The 22710-nt window shown below is 43.9% G+C and overlaps 1 protein-coding gene across 2 annotated transcripts in view; it reads left to right on the top strand.

The window, feature by feature from the left end:
- The window catches only part of LOC126172185 (lysophospholipase D GDPD1-like), a 155743-nt gene that overhangs the window by 46386 nt on the left and 86647 nt on the right, over positions 1–22710 (top strand). For both annotated transcript variants that reach the window (XM_049920859.1, XM_049920860.1), the window contains one exon: positions 16779–16999. In XM_049920859.1, coding sequence (XP_049776816.1) covers positions 16779–16999 — 221 coding nt within the window. The remainder of the gene's footprint in view (positions 1–16778; positions 17000–22710) is intronic.

Below are 22710 nucleotides of genomic sequence, written 5' to 3'. Positions count from 1 at the left end.
GAAGCATCAAAGGTACGTTCCTTTTTAATAAGCCTAGTCTTATCTGCATTATATAATTCATTACTAACTCAAGGAATTTTTCCAGAGAGACTGAAATAGGCCACTGTTAAACCCCTCTTTAAAAAAGGTGTAATAAGTACTGACCTGTTTCACTGCTGACATCATTTTCCAAAATTTTTGAGAATACGGTGTATTCTACATTAGCATCCCACCTTAGCAACAATAATATCCTCAGCAAATAACAGTTTGGGTTTCAGTAAAGTTGATCTACTGAGAATGCCATTTAATTGGTCACTTACCAAATTTTATGAGCATTAAATAATAAAATAGTGCCAGTTGTTATTTTCTACAATCTGTCTAAGGCATTTGACTGTGTGACCCTCAGTATTGTCTTAGATAAATTGAAGTTTTTTGGGTTTTATGGAATAGCCAACCTACAGATAATGTCATTTCTAAACAAAAGACTGCGAAGAGTTGTACTTAGTAATCCAACCAGTACAGCATGGGACATAATTCTGACTAAGGAAAAATCACATTAGTTGTTCCCTATTGCTTAATCTTAGGTCCACTGTTGTTTCTCATATATGTAAACCATCTACCATTTAATAGGCAAGTAGAATAAGTTATTTTTGCAGATTGAACTAGTATCGTAATCAATCCAAGCATACATGCAGAAACAGAAGACATGATATATGAAGTTGTTAAAAGTATCATTGACGGGTTTTCTGTGAATGGTCTCACCTCAATTTCAAAAAGGCACAACATATTCAGCTCTCCACTTCTGGGGGTACTACACCAGTGATACGTGTAAAACATAGTGACGAAATAATAAATACTTTTGAAACTTCAAAATTCTTAGGTGTCCATATTGATCAGAATTTAAATTGGCAAAAGTACAATTTAGAACTCCTAAGACAACTTAGTTCAGCCACATTTGCACTTAGAATCATTGCAAATCTCATGGAGAGACAAGTCAGTAAGTTGACATATTTTGCATGTTTTCACTCAATAATGTCATATGGCGTAATGTTTTGGGCTTATCTTTAAGAAAGAAAGTCTTTGTTGTGTAAAAATTTGCTGAAAGAGTAATATGTAGTGCTCACCCACGATCATATTGTAGACATCTGTTTAAGGACTTGTGCATTCTGTCTACTGCTTCATTGTATATTTATTCCCTCATGAAGTATGGTTCAAAAGGGGCAATGGTGTACATAATTACAGTACCAGAAGGAAAAATTACATTCATTGCTCCACACTAAGGTTGTCTTTAGCACAAAAAAAGGGCGCACAGTGGTCTTCAACACAAAAAAGGGTGCAAAATGCTGCAACAAAAATTTTTGGTCACTTACCCAGTCATGTAGAATGTCTGACAGGCAGCAAAATTTGCAAACAAAGCAAAGAAGTTACTCCTTGTCAACTCCTTCTATTCTGCAGAATAATTTCTATTACTGTAATTTGTAAAAGGTGGTAGGTAGGAATTACTCACAATGGTATATCTTTTTTCTTTTTGTTATATATATATATATATATATATATATATATATATATATATATATATATATATATATATATATATATAGTTATAATAGAAGGAAACATTCCACGAAGGAAAAATATATCTAAAAACAAAGTAGTGTGTGTGTGTGCGCGCGCGAGTGTATACCTGTCCTTTTTTCCCCCTAAGGTAAGTCTTTCCGCTCCCAGGATTGGAATGACTCCTTACCCTCTCCCTTAACAACCGTTGGTTGGCAAAGAGTTTGGGCAGGGATGTCAGTCGAGGCGGAAGTACAGAGGCAAAGATGTTGTTGAAAGACAGGTGAGGTATGAGCGGCGGCAAATTGAAATTAGAAATTAGCGGAGATTGAGGCCTGGCGGATAGCGAGAAGAGAGGATATGCTGAAGGGCAAGTTCCCATCTCTGGAGTTCTGACAGGTTGGTGTTAGTGGGAAGTGTCCAGATAACCTGGACGGTGTAACGCTGTGCCAAGATGTGCTGGCCGTGCCCGAAGGCATGTTTAGCCACAGGGTGATCCTCATTACCAACAAACACTGTCTGCCTGTGTCCATTCATGCGAATGGACAGTTTGTTGCTGGTCATTCCCACATAGAAGGCTTCACAGTGTAGGCAGGTCAGTTGGTAAATCACGTGGGTGCTTTCACACATGGCTCTGCCTTTGATCGTGTACACATTTCGGGTTACAGGACTGGAGTAGGTGGTGGTGGGAGGGTGCATGGGACAGGTTTTACACCGGGGGCGGTTACAAGTGTAGGAGCCAGAGGGTAGGGAAGGTGGTTTGGGGATTTCATAGGGATGAACTAAGAGGTTACAAAGGTAGGTGGATGGCGGAAAGACACTCTAGGTGGAGTGGGGAGGATTTCATGAAGATGATGTGACTTACCAAATGAAAGTGCTGGCAGGTCGACAGACACACAAATGAACACAAACATACACACAAAATTCAAGCTTTCGCAACAAACTGTTGCCTCATCAGGAAAGAGGGAAGGAGAGGGCAAGACGAAAGGATGTGGGTTTTAAGGGAGAGGGTAAGGAGTTATTCCAGTCCCGGGAGCGGAAAGACTTACCTTAGGAGGAAAAAAGGACGGGTATACACCCGCGCACACACACACATATCCATCCACACACATATCCATCCACACATATACAGACACAAGCAGACATATTTAAAGACCAAACAAAGATGATGTGACTTACCAAATGAAAGTGCTGGCAGGTCGACAGACACACATACGAACACAAACATACACACAAAATTCACAACAAACTGTTGCCTCATCAGGAAAGAGGGAAGGAGAGGGAAAGACGAAAGGATGTGGGTTTTAAGGGAGAGGGTAAGGACACTTGTTTGTGCCATTCCAGCTGCATAGTTGCTAGGTACGATGCTGCTAATTTTTAACTTACAGTGAGCTTGTGTGTTCCTTGAGTGCATTGCAACTTGCTAGACAGTTAGCATGTGACAGTCTAAGCAATAGGTCATGAGCGGATGATGGGATTTACCATAGCAGAAAAAGCCAACATACTCATAGTGTGTGGAGAGTGTAGGAAGAATGTTGTTTGTTCTTGTATGGTGTACACGGCAAGGTATCCCAATAGACGACAACCATCTTAGCAATTATTTATCAACCTCTTCAACCAGTTATGTGAAAGTGGTAGTGTAACATACGATGCAGTACAGAGTGAAACAAGTGTGACAACAGAAGACAGAGGTGGGGAGGGGGCAGCTGACTTGCCACTCTTTGGTGGGTTCGTGCTTGGCTTCCACGGGGCCCCAGCCTTTGCGCCATCTTTTCCCTTCCATGCTGCATGCCTATCCTCTTGCTGAAACTTCCTGGCAGATTAAAACTGTGTCCCCAACCGAGACTTGAACTGGGGACCTTTGCCTTTCGCGGGCAAGTGCTCTACCATCTGAGCTACTGACTTTCGCGGCCAAGTGCTCTACCATCTGAGCTACTGAAGCATGACTCACACCCAGTCCTCAAAGCTTTACTTCTGCCAGTATCTCGTCTCCTATCTTCCAAACTTTACAGAAGCTCTCCTGCAAGGTTCGCAGGAGAGCTTCTGTAAAGTTTGGAAGGTAGGAGACGAGATACTGGCAGAAGTAAAGCTGTGAGGACCGGGCGTGAGCCGTGCTTCGGTAGCTCAGGTGGTAGAGCACTTGCCCACGAAATGCAAAGGTCCCGAGTTCGAGTCTCGGTCGGGCACACAGTTTTAATCTGCCAGGAAGTTTCATATCAGCGCACACTCCGCTGCAGAGTGAAAATCTCGTTCTGGAAATACCCTCTTGCTGTTGTTTTTCTCCTCTCATGGGTAACATTGTCTGGGATGTTATTGGGAATGTTCTGCGTTGTTTGTCGCTGACATAAGAACAGTCTCACCACTGTTTTCCATTCCCTTTTCCTTTCTTTGTTTCCCTTCTCTCATTCCTCCGCTTTGGCATTTGATGTTCTTCTATTTCTTCTACCTTCTTGTGTGCTCCTGACGGCCAGCCCACGTGTCTGACGTGTATCAGGTGACTGGGTAATGCATAATTCCCAGCCCCGGGACGACAGGTAGGGTTCACACATACCCCCAGTTCAAGCCAGGCCCAGGGACGGGTGATTGCCTTAGCTGCTACTTTCCCAAATTGTCCATCGGTCCCTCTGTCAGCTGTTCGGGAGGTGTGACCTGAGGTGTGAACACAATCACCTAAGGCAGTTGCACCCCCTTGTGAATGGGCCCTCAGTTGAAAGGAGCGCACCGTCGGAGACGTTGGCAATAATGGGGGATTTTCTCATAGTGAACCAATTATCTTCACAATCAGCATCTACGAAATGTAAACGGAATAAGGCTAACGATTCAAAGAGCCTTCCATCTGCACCACGGTTCCTCGTGGTTTCACATACTGATGACGATCAGTTCTTTACAACAGTAAATCCGTTTATTATTCAGAAGGGTGTTGATGCCATTGCCGGCCCTGTAAAATCCTGCTCTCATTTACGGAACGGCACTTCGCTTTTGAAAACTACTTCCAATTCTCAAGACAACTGCCTGCCACCTCGCTTCTCCACGGCTGCCCTGTTCATGTCGAGGCCCATAGAACTTCCTGTGGTGTTATTTATACTGGGCTGTTCGACAGTCTGAGCAAGGCCAAGATACAATCTTACCTCTCTGATCAAGGTGTCATTGTCATCCATCGGTTGATGAAAAAGGTAGATCCATCCTTAGTGCCCGCCTGCACTCTTTTTCTCACCTTTGATAGAGTGGTTGTTCCATCCAAGACCAAAGGTGCTATGAAATTATCACAGTCTGACTCTATGTTCCAAACCTGATGCGTTGCTACCAGTGTCGTCTTTTCAACCACAGTAGAACATCCTGTCGACACCCAGTCAAATATGTAACCTCTCGTAGGGATGCACATGAGGGCGATTGGCAGCCTCCTCCTCCCACATGTATCAACTGCAATGTTGGCAATGCTGCTTTCTCTCAGGGTTGTTCCATGCATCTTGATGAGCGGGCAGTCCTTCTGTTCTTGTGACCTCTCACTCCATGAGGGACATGGCCACGCAGACATGCTACCTCAAATTCAGCTCTGAGGTTGTGAAATTGCCCAGTGTCAAGGTAGCATTGCTATCCCCCTGTCCAGCTGTGCAACATGCCATCAAACTCTCACCTCAGGGGGTGAAGCCACTGGGGCTACACAACTGATAGGCTAGAAAAGACAAGAGGAGTACTCCCGTGAAGACTTCCTACGTCCCTCCAGCCAAACGGCTACGCAACTGATAGGCTGGAAAAGACAGGAGGAGTACTCCCGTGAAGACTTCCTATGCCCCTCCAGCCAAACAACACCTGATCTTCCTCTACTAAGCAGAAAGGCTTGAAGAAGTCCAACAAAGACAAACTGTCTTCTCCTTCGCCGACTCGAAGATCCTCTTCAAAGGTGTTGCTACATGATGCCTTAGCCTGGCTGGCCTCTGTGCTGCCGGTGCACACCACCAATTGTTCTTCTGCGTTTGACTTCACAGACCAACAACACAAGCTGGCTGATGCTTCTGTGGACCTCATGGAGCAGGATCCTCCTGCTTCTGTGCCCTGTAGCAGTGAGTCTCACAGGCTGTCACTCGGCAGCCGCTGAGGTGACCCCTCCCCCCCTTTTCATTTCTTCCTCGTCATGACTCTCCTCCATTGGAACATTTGCGGCCTTCGGTCCCACAAAGAGGATTTACTGCTGCTTTTAGCATCGCAGCATCCCCTTATGCTCTGCCTTCAGGGAACAAAATTGCATCCTCAAGACCACTTTGAGCTTTCACATTTCTTCCCAGTTCGTTTTGATCTCCCCCCTGAGGTCAGCATCCTATCTCATGGGGAATTCACGCTGTTCACAGGGGATGACATTCATAGTCAACCCCTCTCCCTGACTACTCGTCTACAAGCTGCTGCAGTTTGCCTTTTCCTTTGTCACTTGATCTTTTCCCATTGTACTGTTTACATCCCTCTGTCATTCGAAGTCACCAGGGCAGACTTCTTTCAGCTTATTGGGCAACTACCTCACCCATTTCAGCTGCTCGGTGACTTTAATGCACGCCAAGCCCTTTGGGGTTCTGCCAGAACCTGTCAGAGAGACGCCCTCTTGGCTGACCTCCTTAATCAATTTAACCACTTCTGTCTTAACACTGGAGCACCCACATTCCTTTCTGACTCCTCGCACACCTATTCCCATGTGGATGTATCCTTCTGCACTGCCCAGTTTGCCCATTGTCTTGAGTGGTCCATTCTATCCGACACCTACTCGAGCGACCATTTCCCATGTGCTATCTGTTCGCTGACTCCTAGCCCACCTACATGCAACCCAGGGGGCTCACAGTCCTTTCATGAGTACGTGTGTGGCGAGCACAGGGCACCGAGCTATTGCAGCCTTCCTTCTTTCCCAGGCTGCATTTCCTTTCCGTTCCCCTCGTTTCCTGTCCTTGCTCCTTCCCCTCTGCCCTCTCCTCTCCTTCTCTTGGTGTCCTTGTTTATGTTAGCTCTGCTATCCTCCTGGTTATGTTGGCTTTGCAATTTGGTTTTGTTGAGTAATTACCTCATCCTTTTGGCATTCTCTGGTCCCCCTCTGGGGTTCAACCTCCATTACTAAATTTCTATTTCGTAGTGTGAGCCATTTGGGGAAAAGCACCTTACACAGTGTCTCCGGTGTATGCCCTCCTAGTTCCTTCCATCTTTTCCTTCATGTCGTTGTCTGATGCTAGGGTACATAGCCAGCACGGTAGCCAGCCGGTGTGGTGGGGTCCCTATGTACCCTTTTGGTTGAGGTCCCTGAAAACACAGGGATCACACTTCTGATACCTAAGCTGTGACTTCCTCATGTAAGCCTGGGAGTGGTTGCTTGTCATCCTGCAGCATTGGAACTCCCGGCACTGGACGCCATGTCATACGGCCCTTACTGTTGCTGGGTGGCACCCGTGGGGAAAGCTCGTGATCGGAGGGATCAGGGTGGATGTTATGCAAATAAAATGCATACTGGTCCATAACTATGGCCATTCTTCTATGGCAATCTCTTTGAACGGAACTGATTCTTTTAGTGCTGCTTCTTCTGCCCCTTTGGCCTTCCCTTCCATGGCTACCCCTTGGGAGGAGAGTCTGGCTCGTCGGCTAGGAGCGAAACTTTTTCCCTGCTATCTGGTTTGCACCAGGACTGATGGGGATACTTTCAGCAAAACCAAACCTTTATTTTTTGTGCAACATGTTGAAGACAAGTTTGGCGAAGTGAACTCTCTGAGCAAGATGCAGTCGGGTTTGTTGTTGATCAAAACTGTTTCAGCTGCCCAGTCTGCAGCCCTTCATGCCTGTGACCATCTTGGCACAATTCCTGTGTCCTTTACCTCTCACCAGTCTTGGAATATGGTTCAGGGTGTATTTTTTCACAGGGACCTCATCCTTCAAACTAATGAGGAACTTAGGGACAATCTAAGACGGTGGGGTGTTCACTTTGTTCGGCGTGTTCAGAAGGGCCCGAAGGACAATCACATTGATACTGGTGCCTTTATCCTGGCCTTTGAAGGGGATACCCTTCCTGAGAAGGTCAAGATTATGGTTTATCGATGTGACGTGAAGCCGTACATCCCACCACCTATGAGATATTTTAAGTGCTTGCGTTTTGGACATGTCTTCCCACTGTTCACAGACTCCTCTCTGTGGGGACTCTGGACATCCACTCCATGAGGGGAGTTCCTGTGTTCCCCCTCCTGTGTGTGTTAATTGTCATGGCAATCATTCTCCATGTTCACCAGATTGCCCAGCTTATAAGAAGGAGAAGAAGATACAGGAGTGTAAGTCCCTTGATCGTCTAACCTACACTGAGGCTCGTAAGAAGTATGCACGTCTTCATCCTGTGTCAATGACGTCTAGCTATGCTTTAGTTACATCTTCCTTCCCCCAGTCCCAAACTCCTCTCCTGTCTCCCCTCCCCTGTGGTTCCCACACTCTCCCCCTGGGGCCGCTCCCCATCCCCAGCAGAAGAAGTGTCCCACCTTCCAGGCCAAAGGTCTGCTGCCACATGATGACCATGAGAACCATGGTCTGTGGGCACCCAAGTCGCCCGCTCTCTTTCTGTTCCAGATATTTCTGCAGGTGGCTCCTTTTTGCAGCACAGCCCTCCTCGATCTCAAACAGAAAAGAAGAAGAAACATAAGTCCTGGGACAAGGAGCTTCTGGTGTTGCCAGAGGTCCTGTACCCATCTTCGCTACTTGGCTCTGACCTGCTATTCATGGATGTCACCCCCTCCTTGTCGGTGACGGGTGGTCACCCGGTGGCATGACTCGCTTTAGCCTGTTCACCCCCCCCCTCCCCCCCCCCCCCTTGTTTGAATCATTGTTCTGTGGTTATCCAATGGAATTGTAATGGGTATTACTGTCACCTTTCAGAGTTGAAATCCCTTATTTCATTTTACTCTGCAGCTTGTGTGGTTCTACAGGAATCTCATTTTATTGATAATCACTCGCCGACCCTCTGTGGGTTTCATGCTTTCTGTCAAAATCGGGTCAGCTCGCAACGGGCCTCTGGTGGCGTTTGTACATTGGTCCATACGGACGTTGCTAGCATGTGGGTTCCTCTTCAAACTGCATTGGAAGTGGTTGCTTTTGTTAGGGTCCACCTGGACTCTGTGGTCACAGTTTGCAATTTTTATCTCCCTCCTGACAGGACTCTTACACTTCCTGCCTTCACTGCCCTTCTTCAGCAACCTCCTCCTCCCTTCCTCCTTCTCAGGGATTTTAATGCTCATCATCCCTTGTGGGGCAGTGCATTTCCATCTAGTCGGGGTCTTCTCGTAGACTAGTTTCTTGCAGGCCACGACTTGTGCCTTCTTAATGATGGCTCCCCTACCCATTTCAGTGCTGGTCATGGTACCTTTACTGCCATTGAGCTTTCTCTTTCTTCTCCCTCCATCCTCCCTTCGTTACACTGGTCGCCACAGGACGACCTTAGCGATAGTGACCACTTCCTGTTGATTCTCTCGCTCCCTTCCTGCTCCCTGATGGACGGGTTACCTTGTTAGTCTTCCCAACATGCCAATTGGCCTCTATATAGTGCACAGGACGTTTTTTCTCCCTCTTTATCAGGTTGTATTGATGACATCGTATGTGACATGTCTGATGCGATTGTTCGTTCTGCTAGAGTTGCTATCCCATGCTCATCTGGACCATTTCGCCACTGGCAGGCCCTGTGGTGGAGTACGGCCATTGCCATCGCCGTCGAGCTTTGCAACACCTTAAGAGGCACCCATCCATTGTCAATCTTATTACCTTTAAACACCTTCACGCCAAACCCCTTTACTTAATCAAACGTAGCAAACGGGTATCTTGGGAACGCTTAGTTTCTTCCCTCGGTTCTACTGTCGCTATGTCGTGGGTATGGGCTACACTTTGCTCTCTCCAAGTTTGCCATCGGCAGTCTACCCTCCCGGGCCTTGCCCTCCCAGACGGCATTTGCATGGACCCAATGATTCTCATCAGCATCAACCTCCTATCCGGCTGCTTTCCTTCACCAGAAACAGTGTGCTGAAGCTTCCACCTTAGTTTTACCCCTTGTCAGTCAAACTCTTACAATGAATCCTTTACTGAATGAGAACTTCTTTCCGCACTTTCTTCTTCTCGTGATACGGCCTTTGGCCCAGACTCCATTCATAAACAATTGCTTCAACATCTCAGTACTCCACAACGACAACATCTTCTCTAGTTGCTTAACCGTATTTGTCTCGAGGGTGACTTCCCTTCTCAATGGAGGGATAGCATCATGGTTCCCTTCCTTAAGCCTGGTAAGAACCCCCTGTTTCTCAAAAGCTATTGATCAATTAGTCTGACAAATGTTGTTTGCAAGTTACTTAACAGATGGTAGCCCGTGGGCTCAATTGGATCCTCAAATCTCAGAATCTGTTGTCCCCTTACCAGTGTGGCTTCCAAGAGGGATGGTCTCCGATTGATTATTTACTTTGCTTGGAATCCGCAGTTCGGCAGGATTTTTCCCAGTGCTGCCATTTGGGTGCAGTATTTTTCAACCTTTGCAAGGCCTATGACACGGCTTGGCGCCATCATATCTTTCTTACACTTCATGAGTGGGGTCTTCGGGGCCCACTCCCTATTTTTATCCTCCAGTTCCTGTCCCATCATTCATTCAGGGTTTGGGTTGGCACTGTTTGAATGACATCCCACAGGGTTCCATATTGAGTGTACTTCTTTTACTCATTGCTTTGGATGGACTTGTGGCGTCCGTCGGTCCTTTGGTCACCCCTGCTCCGTATATGGATGATTTCTGCATTTGGGTTAGTTCCTCTTCGATGGCCTCTGCAGAGCGCCAGCTCCAGGGTGGTATACTGTGTGCCTCTGCATGGACCCTCTCACATGGGTTTCAATTCTCTGCTTTAAAATCGCGGGTGGTCCACCTCTGTCGCTGTACTACGGTCCGGAGCTCTAACTCAATGCACAACTATTACCTGTGGTCCCACAGTTTCATTTCCTGGGTCTTCTTTTTGACAACAAGCTCACTTGGTTGCCTCATATCATACTTCTGAAGATAGGATGTTTTCGTAAATTCAGTGTCCTTTACATCCTTCCTCACACCTCTTGGGGTACGGACCGTTCCACTCTTCTCCTCCTTTATCGGGCTTTAGTGCTTTCTTGCTTGGACTATGGTTGTCAAGTTTATGGTTCGGCTGCTCCTTTCACACTGCACCTTCTGGATCCAGTCCACCATTGTGGTATCCATTTGGCCACCGGTGCCTTCCCTACTAGCGCTGTTGATAGTCTCCTGGTTGAAGCTCGGAACCCCACCCTTTGTGTTCAGCGGTTCCAGCTTCTGGTTTCTTATGCAATCGCTGTCCATTCCTCTCCTACTCATCCTTCCTATTCTATCCTGTTCCCAGACCAAGGACGTTGCCCACCTGATTCCTGCCCTCGGGCGGGTTTACCGGTTGGGCTCCGCCTTGCTTCTCTTCGCCGTGATTTTCAGCTTCCTACTTTGCCCTGTCTCCCATGTTCCCTCTCCAACACCCCCCACCCCCCACCCCCCTGGTTAGTTCCTCAGCCCTGGATTTGGATGGATCTCCACCGAGGTCTGAAAGATTCCGTTCCCTCGATGGTGTTCCGTTGTTTTTTCCACCGAATTTTATGTGAGTTTCGGGATGCTGTTGTTTTTACACTGATGGCTCTAAATCTGCTGATTGTGTGGGATATGCCCTCATGTCCTCTGTTGCCATGGAAAATCATCTCCTGCCAACTGCATGTGGGGTGTTTACTGCAGAATTGATGGCAATTTCCCAGGCCTTTACCTTTATTAAACAGTCCCAACTCAACTGTGTTTTGTTATGTAAGAACTCAATGAGTGGCCTTCAGGCTATTGATCGGTGTTTTTCCCACCATCCCTTGGTCTTGGCCATCCATGACCTTCTCACTGATCTTCACCATGCTGCTTGTTCCGTTGACTTCCTTTGGGTCCCTTGCCATGTGGGTATCCCAGGTAATGAGCGTGCTGATTATTTGGCTGGGGGAGTAGTCACTTACACCCCCTTCTCTGTAACCCCTCTTGCGTCGGATTTATGGCTTCATATCAAATCCCACTTTGCACAGTCATGGACCGACTCTGGGGAGGCTACCTCCCTGTCTAATAAACTTTGTGCTAGTAAGGTGACGACTGTCCCATGGCATTCTTCCTTCTGCCTCTTCCAAAAAGACTCGACCACCCTGTGTCATCTCGACATGGACCATACCAGACTGACCCATGGTTTTCTTTTGTGTAATGAGCCACCCCCACTTTGTGGTTGTGGAGCCTTCCAGTCAGTAGCCCATATTTTGGTGGAATACCTGCTCCTTTTGGCTCTGCGTACTAAGTACAGACTTCCGCGCACTTTACCTTCAATATTGGCAGACGATTCTCGGTTGGTTGAACTGGTTCTCATTTCCTCTGTGACAGTGGTTTTTATTTTGAGTTCTAAGGTTTTTAATCTCCTTTAGGAGTAGGGGCAGGGTGGGAGGGTTGGCGTGTCTCCCACTGTAAGCTGTGTTTGGAGATTCCTGACTCCCCTCCCTGGTCAAGATCCTCTTTTCTCTCTTTTACTCTGTTTTTATCGCTTTTCAGATTTGGTTAGTCTCCTTTTACAATACGCACTTTTACATTCTAGCGGTTGAACACTTTTGAAAAGCAGGTAGTTTTGCCTGCACTGCGTCAGAGGTGAGATATTTCCTGCCTCCAGCATAGCATTGGGGTTGCCCACTTGCTGACTTCTCTCCTTTTGTTTTCACCGTTGACAACACGACTGCACTTTTATGCTTTTTAGCCTTTTACCTTTTACCGTTCTGACTCTTCTGAGATGTAAATCCATCCGAATGGACGACCATGAAACAAAGGATTGATGACCTTGCTGTTTGGTTCCATCAGCTCCAATCAACCAACCAACCCACCTACGTGCACACCCAAATGGCAGTTTACTAAGGCTGACTGGTGGCTTTACTCGTCCCTGGTGACCTTCGAAGAACAAAATTTTCCCAGTTATGGTGACTAGGTGGAATATGTCACAAACATTTTCCTAACTGCTGCATAACATTCCATTCCTTGCACTTCTTCTTTACCATGACATGTCCCAGCCATTTGGTGGACTGAGGCACGCTGCAACACAATTTACATGTAGAAATGTGCTCTCCACTTGCTTAGCCACCATCCTTCAGTGGCAAACTGCATTCATCATAAACAGATGTGTGCAAAGTGTCGTCGCTTTCTTCAGGATAGCAAAAAAAGCTAGCTGGATTCCATTCACAAGTTCTTTTAACAGTTCCACCCCTTCCTCTGTCATGTGGGCCAGCGTCTGATGGCTCTCTGGGACCAAGATCCGTTTGCCAATTTCTGGCCGGATAGTAGCAGATGACATCATTGTGGACCCTGTTGCTATCTCCAAAACCTTGAGCCATCATTTTGCAGAAATTTTGAGCTCTTCTCACTATCACACTGCCTTCCTCCATCTGAAACGAGTGAAGGAGGCTCGGGTGATACCCTTCTCTTCTCAGAATTGTGAGTACTACAATGCTGCCTTTACTATGAAGGAGCTAGGTCATGCTCTCAGTTCATCCTGATCCTCCGCCCCAGGGTCAGACACTGTCCACATTCAGATGTTGCTGCACCTCTCTGTGTGGACAAGCACTTTCCGCTTAATACGTACGATTGTATCTGGGCAGAGGGCACATTTCCCAGATGTTCGCATGAATCCACCATCATATCCATACCTAAGTCCAGTAAGGACAAAAACCTTCCTTCAAGCTAATGCCCCATCTCTCTCACCAGCTGTGTTTGCTAGGTGATGGAACGTATGATTCATGCCCAGCTAGTATGGTGGCTTGAGTCTTGCAGTTTACTAACGACTGCACAATGTGGATTTCGAGCGCGGTGTTCTGCAGTTGACCATCTTGTTACTTTGTGCACCCATGTCATGAATGGTTTTCTGCAGAAATCCCAAACTGTGGCCGTGTCCTTTGTTTGGAGAAGGCCTACGACACCTGCTGGAGAACTGGTATCCTCTGTAACCTTTACACGTGGGCCTTCGGTCACCGCCTGCCCTGTTTCCTTCAGGAATTTTTAAAAAGACCGAGTTTTTAAGGTGTGTGTGAGTTCTGTCTTGTTGGACACCTTTATCTGGGAAACCAGTGTGCCTCAGGGTTCAGTTGTTGACTTTGCTATCGCCATTAACCCTATAACGGCATGTCTCCCGCTGAGCATCTCTGGCTCTCTTTTTGTTGACAATTTTGCCATCTAATGCATTTCTCCATGGACCTGTCTCACTGAGTGGCATCTTCAGTGATGTCTTGATCGTCTTTACTCATGGAGCATTGACAATGGCTTTCGCTTTTCCACTGACAAAAGCGTTTGTATGAATTTCTTGTGGAGCAATTGATTTCTCCCACCAGCCTTACATCTTGGGCATGTTGCTCTTCCATTCATTGAAACTATGAAATTCCTGGGGCTCATGCTGGATAGAAAACTTGGCTTCATTAAGTGGCCTGTGTTAACGTTGGCCAAAATCGCTTCCTAAGGAGACTACTCCAGCCTTGCTCTGTCGCCTTCAGTTTCAGGACCTTTGCATGGAACTTCACGGTAGTACCTTTGTGTGCACTGATGGCTTTCAGACTGACCACAGTGTTGGGAGTGCCTTTGTCATTGGCACCAATGTCTTTCAATATGAGCTTCCAGCACAATGCTCAGTATTTACAGCTGAGCTCTTTGCCCTGTATCAGACCACAGACTACATCTGACGACACAGACTTTTCAGTTGTGTCCTCTCTCAGACACACTCAGCACCCTACAAAGTCTATGTGCACTGTACACTGTCCATCTCTTAGTGCAACAGGTCCTGGAAAACTGACACTTGCTCACTCTTGGTGGAGCCACTGTGACGTGTATGTGAGTTTCTGGTCATGTTGGTCTGCCAGGAAATGAGGCTGCCGACTGCTGCTAAGGCTACAGCCCTCGTACCTCAGCCCACTATTTCTTATATTTCCTCTACTGATCTTTGTGTTGCATCTGTCATTAGGTGGTGTCCCCTTGGCATCGCCATTGGTCTTCCCTTCATGGGAATAAGCTCTGGATTATTAAGCCTCTCCCAGTGGCTTTGATGACTTCCGCTCGGACCTCCCGCCGGGAGGAGGTCATTTTAACTAGGTATCATATTGGGCACCACCTTTTTAGCTGTTGTCATTTGATAAGTGGTACTCCCCCACCACTTTGTACACATTGCGCCCAAGTCTTAACTGTCCGCCACTTCCTGAGGTAAGGCCAATTTTTTTAATTGTTTACGTTCCAGCTTTGGTTTGCCATCTGAGTTATCAGCTGTTTTAGCAAATGATGCGGAGGCTGTCTACTGCGTTTTAATTTTTATCTGTCAAAGCAATGTGGCAGAGGCCATTTAATTTTCACTTTTGGACCTCCATTTCTGTATGGTATCTTTTGTAGCCCTTTCTCCACGTCCCTGTTTCTAGCAGTCTTTTGTTATGTCAATTAGGATTGACACATAGTCGTTTTTTGACTCCTCTCTGTCTTCATGTTCTCTAGTTTGGATTTGGGTGTATATGACCCCACTTGGTTTTGCACCCTAAATCAAAACAAAGCAGAACAAAACAAACAAAAAGTGGGAAATTTATATTCTTATTGCAGTTGATCTGCACATTTGCTCCCATGCAATTGCATGAGGAGGTAGCAAGAGCCAGGCAAATGTATGCATTCTCCATCAACATAGGTTCCATCCCTATTGCATCTCTCTCCATCAAGAGCTGCATAGAAGCAATTATGAGAGTCGTGTTACCTTCTGTACATGGGCATTAAGACAGGATACTCCAAACATATTGTGTATCTTGTGTAGTGATGAAGACACATTTACCAATCATGGCCAGGTAAATCTCTCAAATGTGCTCTATTGGTTTGTCGACAATCCCTATTGACTTCATCAGATGGAATGTCAGAATTCAGGTAGTGTAAATGTGTGGTATAGGATAGTAAACCATAGGCTCATAGGCTCGTTTTTCGTAGACTGAACATTGAAGGTGCGCAGGTACCGCAGCCTACTAAAAGATCACCTCTCAGTGATGCTGGAAGACATTCCTCTTCAGACTGAGCGAGGTGGCGCAGTGGTTAGAGCACTGGACTCGCATTCGAGAGGACGACGGTTCAATCCCATCTCTGGCCATCCTGATTTAGGTTTTCCGTGATTTCCCTAAATCGCTTCAGGCAAATGCCAGGATGGTTCCTTTGAAAGGGCACGGCTGATTTCCTTCCCCATCCTTCCCTCACCCGAGCTTGCGCTCCGTCTCTAATGACCTCGTTGTCGACGGGACGTTAAACACTACTCCTCCCCCCCCCCCCCAATTCCTCTTCAGATTAGGGGGAACCTGTAGTTGTCTTCACAAATTGTTTCCAAATCATTTGATTTGATTGGATTGGATTCACTGGACCTGTTCCGTGGACGGTCAGTCTTCAGATTTGATTGCTGTAGACCTTTTTCTCTGGGAAAGCTGAAACACTCTGTTGCAAGGACATACTAACTACACCAAATTAAATGCAATGATTTGTTACTGCAGCCGGCTCGGACATCTGTGCTGAATCGTTAGCACATGTGCAGCATTGTTCCATATCAGACTGGAAGCGTGTATTGTCACTGACAGTGGTCATTTTGAACACAACCTGCAATCATTAGTTATCTCGTTACTGGTCAGAATGCACATAACTAGTGTCTGCACTTGAGTTTTTTTTTAGTGTCGGCTATCATATGTATTGTACAAGTGTCGGTGTGAGAACTTTTCAAAATACAGTATATCATAAAGGACTCACCCTAGAATCCTGTAACAAACACCATTAACATACACCCTACTTTTAGTCTGTTAATGTCATAGGCACAGTTCCACTTAAAAAAAAAGTGTATGTTTGTGTGAAAAATACACTTTATGGTGTGGGGCAGGGGAGGGGGATTCGCCCGTGCTTGCGTGTAACTTGTAAATGTTCAGAATATAGCCATACATACAAATTAATTCATGATGTCAACATAAAATGACTCGTTCCACATCATTACGATTTGTCGTACAAAATGATCCGTGGAACATTTAACTAAATAACTAACTTATTTTTGAGAGTGGTAGCTTCATTTATTTATAAACATAGTCGTGTATGCTTTATTTTTGTAGTTTAATAATATTATGGCTGTGGACATGCTACATTATTGTTGTTATTGTTATTTGGTCATAAGGAATGCTTTTTGCAGGTCACACTTTTGTTGGTTCAGGGAAAGAAGAGGAGAGAAGAATTGTACTTTTGGAAGAAGTATTTCAGATGTTCCCTAACGTACCTATAAATGTAGATATCAAGATTGATGATGAGAATCTTATGAAAGAAGTTGAAAGATTGATTGTTCAATACAATAGGGAAGAATACACAGTCTGGGGTAACTTCAGTGACAAAGTTACAAGGAAACTTTATTCAATGGCAAGTCTAAAAAATAGTAGTTACGCTGTAGTATGCTCACAGTTTACATAGTCTTCTTACACTAAATGTGATCTATTCACAGTTTTCACCTTTTCAGTAGTAATGCAAAGGAGTGTTCAAACAGTTTAACAAACAGCATTACATTAAATGTTGTTTAATCTCAGTTACTTTCCCCCTGTTGCATAGCCTCTCTTATACATTGCACTGAACGTGTACTTATAAGAAAGTTTACTGTACTATCATCCTATCCTTTCTTTTAGTCAGTGTTTTCCATAATTCCTTTCCTCATCAATTCTGCAGACAATTTCCTTGCTTCTTGTCACTCCACTTAATTTTCATCCTCTTTCTGCAACACCCTACCTCAGATTCTTTGATTCTCTTCTTTTCCTGTTTTTGTACGAATTTTCATGTATGTGTGCTATTAATTTTTGTTCATATGTGTTAAGTATTAGTTTGTATTTGTTTTTCTTCAACATTTGTGTGTCTTATATATTTTCCTCATATAATAATAGATTTTTGAAGCCCTTAACAATAAGAATATCCCTAGAAGAATGTATATTTACTGAAATGAAAGGTTTTTCTTTCACATTTACTCAATGCATTCCATTTCAACACCCTTTACAAAAGTTTGCTTTTGGTATGAACAGAAAAAATTGGTAGCAATACAAGAACACACAGATAATTAAATCTCTTGATGGCATGCAAACTGTTCCAGCAGTGAGAGACTGCTAAGGCTTAACATCAGTCAAAAGAAAATTCACGGTCAGTAGTATTTGAAGATACTAGACAGAACACTAAATTTTATTTTAGAATTTTCATATACTGTAGGCCGAGAAAAGAATTTCATATTTCTTCTGTCTTGCTGATCAAATATCACAATTTGGATGTGGGCCATTGATGTCAGTATTTAGGAAAGCATCACTGTTTCACATCCTAAACATACAGACCTTTTATTGTAACTGTTGCTCATTATTATTTTGTGACACCCTAACATTTTATGGGTACGTCAGTTTGCTTTCTTGTGGTAAGTCAGTAGATTATGTATTTCTCAATTAATATTGTTTGTTTGTGTTTGTTTGGTTACCTGTATGTGGGAATTTAGTACCTTCTTCTGTATGTCTTGAATCCTCACTTGTTGCTTTTGGACTGTGTTAGTAAGTCTGATATTTGTGTTTTTCATAGCCGGCCGCGGTGGTCTAGCGGTTCAGGCGCTCAGTCCGGAACCGCGCGACTACTACGGTCGCAGGTTCGAATCCTGCCTCGGTCATGGATGTGTGTGATGTCCTTAGGTTAGTTAGGTTTAAGTAGTTCTAAGTTCTAGGGGACTGATGACCACAGGTGTTAAGTCCCATAGTGCTCAGAGCCATTTGAACCATTTTTTTTTGTGTTTTTCATATGTTATTAGGGACAGTAATGAAACATTGTCCAGGGGCCTCTTCAGGGACCTTCCCATTCAGACACACACCTGCCATTAATTTTTGTTCTTAATAGTATTTGTGATTAATAATAAGAATGAACTCGTGATGTATTGTCAAAGTTACTACCACAGTTCTAGAAGTAACATTAACTTTCATATTCACTTTGCATCTCTGTCTAGGATGCAGGGTGGAGATTTGTATTTTACTGTAATGATCTTCAGTAGGTTTTACAGTAAATTTCAAATACTCAGATAAATCATAGTGTATTGCCCACCCCTTCTATAATTTATCAGAGTATTTCGACTCAGAGATGCAAATTCTGTTTAAGACTAATGTTTAAGTTGATTGGTTACTGGTGTCAGATGGGCACCTTTTTTAGATAAGAATCCAGTTTCATGCACCCTGTTTTGAAAGAAGCCACTATAACAGAAGAGCCCCACAAGAATGCACAGAAATGTAAGGTTAGCTTATTCCACCAAAATATTAGAGGATTGAGTAATAACGTAGAAAAGCTTCTTGCCTGCTTGCAAAATTTAGAGGAAAAGGTAGACATCCTGAGCACCATGTAACCACAGGGTTAGATAAGTTACATATAAAAGATTACAGTCTAGCAGCTTACTCATGCAGAACTAATGTGGGAAAAGGAGGAGTTGTGGCATATATTAAGACAGAACACTGGCATATATTAAGACAGAACACAGGTTGAAAAGCATTGGCACAAGTAGATTTTGTAGTGATCAGCACATAGAAATGTGTGCTTGTGACTTAATGCTGAAAAACAGTTCACTTTTAATTGTAACAGTATATAGATCCCCAGTGGGAAATTTTGAATTATTTGTGAGGAATCTGGATTTATTACTGTGCTGTCTATCAACAAGCAGTTAATAGTCTGTGGCGACTTCAATGTAGATTTTCTAAAAGATTCTGATAGGAAAAATGATCTGGAAACCTTATCTGGAGCCTACAATTTGCTCTCAGTAGTTAACTTTCCAACATGGGTGGATAAAGACATTAGGTCCCTAATTGATGTTTTCTTTGTTGAGGCACAAAGCAAGAAAAATAGCTGTTTACCCAGTAACAAATGCTCTCTCTGATCATGATGCACATTTAGTCAGGATAAATGACATAGTGCCTTACAGTGTGGATACACCTCAGTGGAAGTCAGAATCATTAATTTTTAAGAGTAGTTTACAAGAAACAACCTGGGATGAAATTTATGAAGAACCAAATGCCAATATAAAATTTAATCTATTCCATGATAAATTCATATCAGCATTTGAAAGCAGCTTTTTGCTTAAGCTAATCAGAAAGGATGTTAAACAGCCATGTAAAACATCATGGATCACTAAGGGGATTAAAGTATCGTGTGAAAGGAAAAGGGAAATGTATCTTTTGGCAAGAACAAGTAGAGACGCTGCCGCAGTTGCACACTACAAAGACTACTGAATATTATTAAGCAAGGTTATTAAAAAGTCAAGAAACATGCACACAATGTCAGAAATCAGTACATCTAACAACAATTTTAAGGCAATATGCAATACAGTGAAGCATCTGCTCTGATCCATGCCTTACACAAGAAGGGTGATTTGACTGCATCAACAGTTATAGAGGGATCCATTGATACACGTCACCTGTAAGATATTATCTAAGGCATTATTGAACAGAGCCGTACCTCAAATGGACCCAAAACTTGGAGGTTATCAGGGTGTTTTAGAAAAGGACGTTCTTGTGCTGAACAGATCCATTACTTGAAGTCAGTATTAAGTAAAACTAAACTAGTGAAAAAAAAGTATGTAGTTACTTTCGTTGACTTCAAGAAAGTATACGATTCAATCGACAGACATACTCTTATGAAAATTTTGCAACGGGCCTGGACCAAAAAACCCACAGCCTTATCCAAAAGACCCTGAGTATCACCAGATTATGAGTAAAGTTTCGAGGAACATTTCCAGAAAGCTTTGCGATGTAGACAGGAGTGAGACAGAGAGATGGACTTTCACCTTTTCACTTCAACTGTGCACTGGACAAGGTGATCAGAGAGTCGCGAAAAGAAATGGAATTACAAAATATACCAAGCGGTACTTACCTGGGACACACACGAAAGGGACTAGTAGTAGATTGTGTAGCTTTCACAGATGATCCGGCACTTATACAGGGTATATATGACCTGGGACAGACAGCAGATCCAGGGAAAACCTGGTAATTCTTTCATCCGGGAGAAAACGGAAAAACCTGGGAATTTTTTAGAATTCCGAGAATTTTTTGTTTTGTTTTAGTTTTCTTTTAAATTTTTGTAATTTTGACTGGTAAGAAACAATACTTTACAAAGTATATTACGGTATCCCACTACTGCAGAATAATATTGCAGCAATAAAATAAGAATGAGAGAAAAATAACTGAAAGTAAAATTCAAGTTGCAAAGGAAATGTGCCATATACAACAGCAAAACACAGTGCTCTACAAATGTCTGCCAACAGCAAAATATGTCAAAGGCGTTAGGAAGACTGTGCAATGCTTCATAACAACAAACTGCCTCTGATGAGCGTGACGTCACAGCCATTTACGTTAGATTCGTTTGAGCAGTTGTGAGCGGCTCATGCGCATGCTCAGTTGAGTTGCGCATGTGTAGTACCTTCTCCCGTTTCTGGCTACAGAAGTGTGGCTGTTAGCCATATAAGCAGTAGCAGCAAGCAGCAAGATGCTACCTGTAAAAATTTTACTGGTGCACGCAAGCTGCCAGATTCAATGAGGGCAAACTGGGGTATCTGCCTCAGGCGGCAAGAATTCATATTCTTGAGGAAAAAGACCTTTTTTCACAAAGCGCCTAGTGTCCAGCGCACATTGGTCTATTGATTATACATAGGATTTTGAAACGCGTCCCTGTTGGTTTTTGAACATTTATGAACATATTCTAAGTTTATTTCTGAATGGATCACAAGTTGATTTTTGAATGCGTGCATAGTGTACATGATGTCTCTGCCAGGGGAATCCCCATCACATCTAGAAATAAGCTTTCTTGCCGACAGAAGGGGACGAGGCTATACGAGCTGAACGGAATAAAGCCAAACGGCCCGGTAGCAGCTGCCTTAGTTCTATTCTGGGAATAGTGCAGAAAACGCATTGTACGGACATGTAATAACGCCTAACCGGAGAATAAACGCGGGATAACTAAGTGGTTGATTGTGGCAGGGTCAGTGAAATTAACCAGAGAATAAGTTTTGACACTGGCAGGAATAGTTAACAGAAATAGTGATGACAAGATTGTTTGTTAGAACGAGGGAGGAGAAGAAATGAGGACATCACACAAATTATAGAAGAATATGACGATTCCAAATTTATATAAAAAAATTCATACTACTACTTTTCGATCTTGTGCTTGAGAAGCTGGAGCGTATGAATGAAATGTCAAACTATTTCCAAACATAAAGCTTTTTGCTTGTAGTAGGCCTAATAGGCATTTGATGTTGGTACTTCATGAATTATATTCTGTGATGTTAAAAGAAAGTGACCGTTTGTGCTAAAACAGCCTGTTTATTTGGTGTGTGTTACAATTGTTGGAATATTAGACAGACCTATTTCATTTTATCTACCAGACAGTGACAAAATACATCTAATCAGATGGAGAAACCACACCAGTCTTGGGTACTGTTTGTATTAACAGCTTTTTCAGTATTAGACAATGACATTTCGTTTTTTCATGTGGCAAAATGTTTGATGAGGTAATAGATCCTTCCGCAGAAAGGAAAGGACACCATGTAAAGCTGTAGCAAGGTTAGAGAGAAAAAACTGCTAGGACTTAAGGATTGAAGAAATGTCTACTGTCTTGCTTGTCACTGGTCTTTATTGGTTTCATATATCCTGTGTTTAATTTTATGTTACACACAAAAAGCAAGTTATTAGCTAATAGGCAATAAAGAATGCAGATTTTCGGGTTACAAATAATCCCATCCAATATTAACTGCGGGGTTTCTTTTTTTTAAAAAAAAAAAGAAAATGAAAAGGGGGGGGGGGGGGGCGGAGGGGCTGGATGTCAAACTAGCTGACTGAGAGGAGGAGAGACACCACAGGACATTTTAATTTCCACTCTCCTGAATATAGTTTGATGGCATCCATTACAAAATATTATACATTTGAATTCCACAGAGCAAAGTACAATGACTTGCGATAGAAGATTGCTGTGTGAAGAGGCATGACACTGCACTTTGGTGCACTTGAGACCAAATAATATGTCTTAAATTTTCTTGAACAAATGCTTTATGTATCAGACTGTTGAGAAAGGTGTGTGCTACAAAA

This window comes from Schistocerca cancellata, chromosome 1, assembly GCF_023864275.1.
Source record: "Schistocerca cancellata isolate TAMUIC-IGC-003103 chromosome 1, iqSchCanc2.1, whole genome shotgun sequence".
In the NCBI taxonomy this organism is placed as follows: domain Eukaryota; kingdom Metazoa; phylum Arthropoda; class Insecta; order Orthoptera; family Acrididae; genus Schistocerca; species Schistocerca cancellata.
This window is presented reverse-complemented; position numbering and strand designations above follow the sequence as displayed.